Source organism: Phytophthora infestans, genomic scaffold (genome assembly GCF_000142945.1).
Source record: "Phytophthora infestans T30-4 supercont1.37 genomic scaffold, whole genome shotgun sequence".
Classification (NCBI taxonomy): Eukaryota; Oomycota; class Peronosporomycetes; order Peronosporales; family Peronosporaceae; genus Phytophthora; species Phytophthora infestans.
The window spans coordinates 893,192-903,464 of NW_003303722.1; the positions used below are offsets into that span (position 1 = coordinate 893,192).

Consider the following 10,273-nt stretch of genomic DNA (forward strand, 5'->3'; position numbering starts at 1 on the left):
CTGTTTCGCGACGTGGGTGGGGCCTTAGTAGGCGAAGGTGTTCGCGGTATTGCAGTGCTGGGCGGGAAATAGATAAATGCCATGGCAAGCCGGCAAAAATCGAGCTACTTTGCGGGCCATATTGTGTCGTGTGTACCCTATATTCGGTACAGCTCTATATAGTGGTACCTTTATATAATAATATGACGTGGTTTCCCGACGCTTCCATACAGAGAGGATGGTTTTGCAGTACTGGATGTAGTATTATCCATGTTTTGTCGTGGTAAACACCCCTGTATTATGCGAAATCTTATCTCAAATCGCGTTCTCAAACACTATGTTTTTGCAGGCAGCGCCAGTTGAAACAGCTCATTCTCTCTTTGTCTGAGTCAAGATGAAGCGAGTTCTCGCCTCGAGACTTTCCGCAGCATTATTATTAATAACGTGCGCCACTGCAACCATCGATCATGACAAAGTCCAACCCTTTCCCCAGCCCGAGCCGGTAACGATATCTGAAAAAGCAGCCATCAAGTTCAAGCCGCAGCTCCCGAGGACGCGTGCGTGTCCTATCCTGCTGTAAATTCTGCGGGTGACACCACCGGGGGCTCAAGGGATCGAATGGTAACGACGGCTGCAAGTATGCCCCTAAGTATGCCCATCAAGGCTCTCAAATCTACAGTCGAGCTGGGTGATATAAGGATATATGGGCCATCATGTACGCTTGGTATTTTCCTAAAGGGTTTTGGGTGTTTTCTCCTACGAGGCGCCATGATTGGAAAAACGTCGTTGTGTGGAATGATAACCCCGACTTAGAGGCACCTAAAATTCTAGGGGTCTCTATGTCGAAGTCTGACACCGCGTACATGAAGGAAATTAAAACGTGGCCATCCAACTTCGCTGGGTTCCGAACGGAGGGGCGGAGGTACAACCGCACGTATATCTATGGATCCAACACGTCTTTCAGATTTGAATACCATATTGACTTTGGCTCTTCGTATCTAATGTTCGCTGTTCGGGATGGCGAGTATCAGGACTTGATCATGTGGGAACAACTCACGGACGCGGCTCGAGGTGCTTTAAGCGACAGCAACAACTTTGGGAAATCGGAGGTTCCGTTCAGTGATGACCACTACGAAACCCACCTAAAACAAGGCATGGCCGCTCTAGCTCTGATATTCTCGTGAGGTAGCGTGTAAACGTTTCTTGGTTTGAAAGTCTGGCGCAGACGAGCCTTGAATAACTCAATTCTTCCATTTTCGACTCAAATATCGAGTTATCGGATAGGGTTTCGCGTAGGCTGAGATAGCCGTTTTAGCAGCACTTGACTTTACTAGATACTCGACAACAGCGCAAGTTAAGAAACTTACATTCGCTAATTATTTCCAGTGCTTTTTTTTGTGCTTCGGTAAAATGCTTCTTTTTTTCTTCACATTGAATTGCCGCACTTGGTCGACACGTCACTATATTACAATTTATTAATACCAATCCAAATATATACAGGAATCTCCAGATTCATCTAGACCTGTCAAAGCATCACCTGCGACGGCTTCGCAGCCGTGCACCCGCATTGTCTACATCTGATAAATAAGTACTATTATAAGTTTTCATTTTACAGCCTTGTAGGCGTATTGATGATAGTAGTCCACACACAAAGTCGCAGAAAAAAATACGTGACATTGCGCCCTGAACCAAACTGCAGAATTATTTTTTTGTCAATTAGTTGACAACAAGATATTATCCGTTTTTAACCGAGGGTCGTTTCCTTTATTGTGGTGGCCTAATTAATGGCGTAAAAATCACTTTTTATGATCAATTTGGAGGCTCTAATAACCCTTTATTAGGGGATAAGAAACTGCTATCGCTTATAAATCTCGTAAAAAGTGGCGGTCGTAAGAAGTTAGTGCCGTCAAGGCTCGATGGCCGAGCTGGAGGCCCAGTGCCATCGACGCCAAGAATTAACAAGGTTTACAGGCTTCAGGTCGTGCGGAACTGGCTTCTCTTCGGCCAGCGACAAATTGACCGGCTCCGCAGCCAGCACGCAGGCGGGCTGCGAGCACCAGACTCGCACACGGAGCAGACACATTCAGTGCCGCTATGCCGCGTATCAATCGGTTCATGGACACAGTCACCATCACTTCTTATATCCTCTTTGTGGGTTCGATGGATGGCGTTTGTGGCCTGAATCGTTTGTTGTATTATTTTAAGTAAAGCTGCGTCTGCGAGAACGTTTGACGTACTGGAATTTACTGTGGGGGTGGGAAATCGTAGTTCAGTTGTCTGACTGTCTATTTATGAGCAATAGAAGGAAGTGTGTTGATTAGCATTAATGTACTAGATGCTTCGACAGTATGCAGTGGTTTATTTGGTAATGAGTAGGCTTCCGTCGTTCATAACATGAGCTAGTCGTTGGAATCACTTGGGATAGCTAGTGCTGCAGTGGCAATGACGTGACTTTATCAAATTGCTAATAAGAACCACGCCCATCGTTGGTCGTATTTCCGGAACGGTGACGCTTCATCGAATTTATGGAAAAATATGCTGGCGTAGCGACCTGCCTTGAAGAAGGTTGCCATTTTTTAGTACTAATAAGTTATAAAGTCGCAGCCTTCGTGTGTTGCACAAGTAAAAATTCGTTGCCTCACTTTCCAATTTGCTCGAAGGCGCTACAGCAACGTCCAACAGGACGCGCGGACTCACAGACTACAGTGCGGAGGCCCTACTGGCCGAGGTGGATGAAGAACTGCGCGAACAACAAACGGAGGAAGAGATCAGCCTATTCATCTCGGTGAGTTCTTGATCCGCTCTAACCGTGAGCGGCTTACCGTCACTGCGTGAGCCCTGGCAACGACTATTGCTCACCATTTTTCGAGCTCGGAAGTAAATGTGATTTCTAGGGGACGTCGGGCCGAAACTATGTGTACCACACAGTTTAAAGTCGTCGGTCCCAGCGAACGTGATGCTTTTACTAGTATTAATACTTCGCGATCTGTTCAAACTCATACAGAAGCCAAGAGACCAGTATTAGAATTTTCCCTTCATTTAAGACACATTCTCCGACTTATCGTATTCCTTTTGTGATTACCGACGTTCACTCATTTATGAAAATACATAGAGCCAACCAGGACACTCAAAATTCTGTACAGTTGTAGTTTATGTGGTCGTGTGCTAGCCGGTTTACCGGTTAATGAGTCGACGTTTGCTGTGTTGTCGCGTCATTTTAGTAAAAGAGACATAAAAAGCGGCAAATTGGTCATGAAGAAAATATTTCCGGAAATGACCAGCGATGAACTTTTCGGTGGAATACTACTACTGTGAAAACTACTACTGTGTCTCGTTTCGCTTGTGTGTCACGCTAGTTTCTTACTGGACCAATTACCTGGCTGATGTCAACCTACATCTTCCAGAACTCAATTGCTCTACAAGATCTCCAATCAAATCTCGAAGATGGCAAAACAAAATGGATGCAGCCAACAGCAGTACCGCCGTACATTGAGCTGTACAAGAAAATCGACAAACAACAGGGGTCAATTGATACCCTTCCCACTACACTTAAGGAGAGATTGGAGCAGGTGCTCGAGAGGAAAGGCGTTCTCGTTTGAAATATAACCCGCCAAAAGCTACGCGACGAGATACAATCTTTGTTAAAAGAGGTTGCTCTTCACAGCACTACTACATACACAGAAGCATCGTTACAACCTTCTGCTCCACAGCAAAATTATCACATTTGGGGAGGAAAATTTAATTTGCTGCCAAACGACTTTGCGTTTCCGAGCATCGACCCACCCAGTGTGTAAATACTGTGGTGGTTCGGCGATCAAAGGCGTGACTACCCTCCTTACAGTGGCATATCATCCGACGATCTAGACGCTGTCATAGTGGTCTATAATGATGCGCCATATTGCTATCGGAGTTGAAGAAAAACTCCACGTACCGATGCCAACTATCCGCGATGAATCTCACGCGATTGAGCTGTTCAGCACGGGGTACGAGTTGCTAAAGTTAAAGCCACGCAAGTATAAACGTAGGGTAGATCAACTGAAGCTTACCACCGTGCTGCGACTGGTCCGTGAAGGCGAGGTTCCGCGCGGTCGCGTGCTTCCCTATAAGCCACGGAAGCATACAAAGAAAGTAGCTGGCCATTTACAAACCTAACGGACCTTAGTTACATGAAGTGTGACACGTCATACTTCCGGATATTTGGTTCAAGGTACCAAGGTCATCCAAAGCCAATCATTGGCTGATGACATTGCTTTTCTATAGGTGACTTATAGTTTGTATTTAGCTCAAGCTTTACCTACTTATAAATGTACCCAGTTTACAATCTACCTTAATTAGGTCACTTCGCTCCCTTTTCGATAAAAGGGGACCTGTGAACTGCCGTTCACTGAGAGTTTGTATACTCTCGGAAGCGACTTTCCTCTAGCGCAAGGTGCTGTGTGACGCCGTCACACTTGGTAGCACTTGTAGTCAATCCACGCCACCGCGGGTACACTACCTGAACCTCTCCGAAGCTCGTTGCCATGGATAGGAGCGACTTCTCCCATATGAACGACTCACAGGTCGAGTCGGTTCGGAAGATGGCAGGCATCTTCGGGATGGAGGCCCTGCAGAGCCTAGTGGTGTCAACACCGGCTGAGCAGCTCAAGCGCGTCAATGCGTTCGACGCGTACGAGCAGGGCCTCATCGTGCATGTGCGGGAGAACCTGCAGGCTTCGGCGGCGGAAGCAAATCCGCCTCACCCGAAGCCAATACGGCTGAAGGTTAAGCCGTATGAAGGGAAGGACGGCTAGAACCTTCACGTCTAGGTTCGAGAAGTAGAGCTCGCGATGGACGCGGCTCTGATCTCGACCGAGCAACTCCGTGATGCTTTTGCACTCTCCAACGTTAGCGGTCGTGCTACGAGTTGAGTGTACACGCGGGTGGCAACATCCCCTGGATGCTGCACATCCTGGGCTCAGCTGTGCGAGCAGCTCCGAGAGCGTTCCTCCAGGCGAACTACGAGTACCGCCAGTGCTCGCGCTTCCTCTCGTACAAACAAGGACGACGTGAGCTGCATGAGTACGTCCAAGAGATTCGGGATCTCACGGCGTCCCTGGTGGAAAACCCACTCAACGAACACATCAAGATGACCGTGTTCGTGGACGGGCTTCGAGTGGGCCCAGCGCGCACGCAGCTGATCCGGGTGCAGTCAAGCACCCTTGAAGAGGCGATTTAAGTGGTTCTTCAGGAAGAATACAGCCATCTCCAGGCACGTACGCCGGCCTCAGCATGGCCTGGGAGTTCATTATCGGCTCACGGTCGAGCGAGCCCCAACGGACCAGTTCCCATGGAACTCGGGTCCGCCGAGCAGCGCGACATCCGCTGCTTCGGCTGCGGGAAGATGGGTCACTTCAAGCGCGACTGTCCCGCTGAAAGACTCCGCAGACGGTCCTTCCCCAAGCCCGTCCTCAAGGGTCGCTGGCAGAAGCCAGGATCCCGCGGACAGGGGGACGCTGAGAACCAGTAGGGGCGAGGCGCCCTACTGGGGAGGAACTAAGTCTTCGTGATGGGTGGCGCGTACCACGGGGACTTAGCCCCTGAGAGTCTTCGCACTCTCGAATTGGCGAAGAGCAGCGGCGGGTTGCTCGTAGTACACGGATGTGTACGGGGATACGATCATCCCTTTAGAATCTGGATCGATTCTGGCGCGTCGAAGAATTTCGCACGCCGCCAGACGGTAGCTCGTAATAGCAACAAGCTGTCCGATGCTTTGAGATAAAGCAAGGGCAACGGGACGGTGTCGGTGCAACTGACCGACGGGAAGGTCGTCACTGTCCCCAACGTCCAAGTGGATCTGGCCGTCAAGTTTGAGGACTTTGACTGCCTCGAACAGTTCACTGTTCTCGACATGGATCCATACGATATGATCCTGGGCATGTCCTGGCTTGAGAAGCACGGGCCCTGTATCGACTGGCGAGACAAGGCAATTGGTACCAGCCGCCCAGCGAAGTCCGACAGAGCATTGGTGAGTCATGTTCCCACCTCTGTCAGGACCCGGGGCGCCCACAAGGGTTGCCAGGGTACCAAGGCATCTGGCAGACGCTTGAGAGTTTGACGACTCCGAGGATGCTTTGATGGTGGCAGCGCCCAGAGGAGGCGCTGGCCAAGTGTATAACGTAGGTTCACAAGCGGGTAACATAGTTCCGCAGACAGTTGCAGCTGTCACGAACGCTTGCAATAGCGTGTTCAAGGTGGGTAACCGAGCTCCACACACGGTCGCCCAGACCTTAATTGAAGAGGAATGGGTCGGACACGCTTCCTGTGTGGGAAACACAGTACCACACGAGGCCTCGAGTGCCTCGGATGTCGGCGATCCGACATCCCCAGACGTGGGCAGCAAAGCCCGACGTCACGGTCGCCGTCGACAGCGACGCTGCCGCCGCCTCAAGTCGGATCCGAACTTCGCTCCGATCGACGTCGCTTCAAGCGACTCGAAGTCCAGGGCCCGGGCTCCTCCGACAAGGCCGGTGAAAGAGTGCTATCACAGCTTCGATGGCGAGACCGGTTTACCCGTCAAGGCATCTGGTGTCCACTTGGAACCGTTGCCAGAGGTTGCAGAGATGCTGAACCTCGAGGAAATGACGGTCGAGTCTTTCCTGACCAACCTCATAGCTGGAACGGTTGCCGAGATGGTACTCATGAGACCTGAGACCACTCGGGAGAGTGGAGTGCTCCTCTGTTTTGGGAGCGTCCTCTCTTTTTTTTTTGGGGGGAGAGAGAGAACTTCCCGAGAAGAACTAGAACAAGCAGCGTCAGGCGCGCTTGGGTTCTGCAGATTCTAAAGAAACCCAAGGATCCGGTGTATCCTTTGGTGAAGGAGTATGCGGACGTGGTGAACAAACACTCACCGACCCAACTCCCACCGGATCGAGGCGTACGGCACGAGATTGATCTCGTGCCCGGCACAAAGTATTGTGTCACGAGGCAATGGCCTCTCCCGCGCGAACAGTGCGAGGTCATTAATGCCTTCTTTGCCGCGAAAGCGAAGACAGGCATGGTGCGGGAGTCGAAATCCCCGCACTCGACGCCGACTTTCTGCGTTCGGAAGCCGAACGGAAAGTGGCGTCTAGCTCATGCTTATAACAAGCTGAACAACGCGACGGTGCCGGCCCAAACACCAGTCCCACGAAAGGATGTGTTGCTGAACAACATGACCGAAAGCATACTGTGTAGTGCGCTAGATTTGGTAGACGGATACCACCAGATCCTGATGCGAGGAAGTGACATCCCGCTCACCGCGGTGAGCACTTCAAGCGGCATGCTTTGGGAGTGGCTCGGCATGCCGCAGGGTTTGTCTAGCGCCCCGGCGACAATTAATCGCCTGGTGACGCAGCTGTTTAGGCCACTGCGCGCCTTCGTACAGAGGTACTTCGACGACATCTTCGTCCATAGCCGTGCCGAGCGAGGCGAGACGGCCATGGAAGTGCATCTGGGGCACCTCCGTCGAGTATTGGATGTGATGCGAGCAAACAAGCTCTACGTCAACATCGACAAGCTCGTCTTCGCGTCACCAGAGATTAAAGTTCTCGGTTGCTTCGTCAGCAACGTGGGCGTTTGAGCTGACCCAGACAAGGTCAAGACCATAGCAGCATGGTCAGCGCCCCGATCCCAGAAGGATCTTCGAAAGTGGTTGGGCTTGGCCAAGTACCTTCACACGTACAGCGCAGGGTACGCGGGCTTCGCTAAGCCCTTGTCGGGCCTCCTTAAGAAGGACGTCGACTGGCGCTGGGAGCAAGATCACCAGGACGCTTTTGACAGCATCAAGGCCAGCCTCCAAGAGGCCCTGTCCTGACCCTTCCAGACGGGACGAAGTCGTTCAGCGTCGTCTGGGATGCCTCCGAATACGCCATCGGGTGTGCATTGCTGCAAGCCGACACGGCTGTACATGAACGAGTCAGTCCAGGCAGATCAAAGCCGCCGAACGGAACAATCCTGTCCACGACAAGGAGCTCCTGGCAATGAAGTATGCCCTAGTGAAGTTTTGGTGGTTCACCTTCTGGGCTCCCGGCCCTTCGTGATCTACACAGACCACACATCCTTGAGGACGGCGACAAATTCGCCTCACCTCTCCCAACGGATGGCGAGGCGGCTATGCTTCTTCGCGGAGTACAATTTCCGCGTCGAGTACAAGCGGGGCAAGCGCATCGTGCTTGCGGACGCCCTCTCTCAGCGTCCGGCCTACGAGTTGGCCCACATCACACGAGTGACAACGGATCTATATGATCGGAAACACATGGCGTATTCGGGCGATGAGACGGTCGCACCTATCGTCAAGTCCCTCACGGCAGGAACGAGCGCGAAGTCCGACTGGCTTTCGTTGCGACAGCGCTCCCGGCTCCACCGATTTAAGCTGAATATTACCGGGTGGAGTCTAATGAACCTCCACGGGTGGTCGTGCCCAACGATGAGGATCTGAGGTTTGATGTCCTCGCGGAGGCGCACGACGCGCCCTCCAGCGGCCACTTGGGCCGCGAGAAGACCTTCCTGTCGGTCTCTCAGGCCTTCTGGTGGACCCACATTTACAAGTGGGTCACCCGATATGTAACGGGGTTACGTGGTGCGGAACACACAGGGTACGAAGTACCCGGAGAGCTAACAAACTCTCAGTACATAAGTTGGAGAGTTAACAAGGTCTCTCAGTACGTTGACCGAAAGCCACACGTTATGCATTTGATTAGGTTTAACTATGCTAGATAGTTAAACAGATACATTTACCCCTAGGCGGCTTGGCCGCAATAATAGTAAATAAAACACTTCTGGTTTTGAAGCATAAAAGTTAAGGTGTTAACTTTGAGACCTGGTCTTGGGCTGTAAGTGTCCTTTGGATAAGGAACTTAGTATTAGTGACTCTTTGAGTCGAACGTCTTCCTCTGACGCTAAAGCTACGGCAGCCCCGCTGCACGATACGTGAAGACATGTAAAACATGTCAGCGGGTCAAACCTGCAGGGCACTCTTCGGCTCCACTACAGAGCCTGCCCGTACCGGCTGATTGTTGGAAGTCGATGAGTCTTGACTTCACATTTGGGCTTCCCACCGACGGACACGGCAACACCGGATTTTTGGTTTTCGTGTGTCGGCTGGGCAAGATGGTACATCTTGCTCAGCCGACACACGTACCATCTTGCTCCGGTTCCCGTTACTGATACGGGCGAACAAACCGCAAGGTTGTTCGTCGATGGCGTGCACCGCTATCACGGCCTCCCGGAGACGATTGTCTCGTACCGAGACCCGCGGTTTACGGCTGCGGTTTGGGAAACGCTGTTTCCTATATTGGGAACCCGTCTGCAGATGTCCACTGCGGCCCATCCACAGACAGACGGCCAGACAGATCGCGTCAATCTAGTGCTCGACGACACTCTTCGCAGTGTGTGCGCAGAAGCACCACTTACGTGGTCGACGCATCTTTCAGCTGTTGGGTTTGCGCTCAACAACGCAGTGCACGCGTCTCTAGGCTCACGCCGTCCTACTTGAACGGCTTCTGTCACCCCAGAGTGCCTCTCACGCTTCGAGGAGACACTGATTCCTTTATTCTAAGTGGGGGAGAAGCTCGGAAAGCTCTTCCCCCCATGTCTCAGATGTGAGACCGCTTTCTCTGCCGAAACAAGTGTAATCCTTTGTGGATACCAAGCTGAGCGTGATCAGCAGGGTCAACGATACCGTGGCAGCGGCCCAGGACAGCCAGAAGGAGTCCTTCGACAAACATGGAACAGTAAAATAACTTGTATTTTTAAGTAAGGGTGAATAATGATATTGAACCCATGGAACCTATCGCTAGACACTGTAAGCTCTGTCGGCAGCAACAAGCTGATGCAGCGCTTCATTGAACCGCTCGCAGGCCTGGTCAGGCATGGTCCGCCGTACACCGTCGATCTGCCCACGTAAATGAAGACGCACCCGACGTTCTACGGTGGACGTCTTAAGCGGTATCATGATCCACAGGAAGTTGCCGACTCGCAGACCCACCTAGGCCTAGCTCCTTAAAGCGAGGGCCGGCCACAGACGTCGACGAAGGCGTTGGACCAGGCACCCAAGCCTCGGTCTGAACGGCAAAGCTGCGGTCCAGACCGTACGCAGGAGGGGCTCCGTATGAACGGACACCAGAGCCATACGCCAAGTACGTTGCGTACGCCGGGTACGCACCATTAGCTGCGTTTACTTCATCTACAGTGACTTTTTTGTTCAATACAGTAACCAGTTCTGTCAGGAGAACCTGTTGCAACTGGAACGCGTTGTGCAGCGCCGTCCAATTTGCCT

The 10,273-nt window shown here is 51.8% G+C and overlaps 1 protein-coding gene and 1 pseudogene across 1 annotated transcript; both read left to right on the plus strand.

Moving 5' to 3' along the window:
* Positions 1 to 382: 382 nt before the first annotated feature.
* On the plus strand, positions 383 to 1,139 carry PITG_23053 (annotated as a pseudogene; the record flags this gene model as incomplete).
* Positions 1,140 to 3,864: 2,725 nt separating this feature from the next.
* On the plus strand, positions 3,865 to 4,131 carry PITG_15428 (uncharacterized protein; the record flags this gene model as incomplete). Its single annotated transcript, XM_002898335.1, has 1 exon — positions 3,865 to 4,131. One exon carries the CDS (start codon positions 3,865 to 3,867, stop codon positions 4,129 to 4,131), a length of 267 nt encoding a protein of 88 aa, XP_002898381.1.
* Positions 4,132 to 10,273: the final 6,142 nt, after the last annotated feature.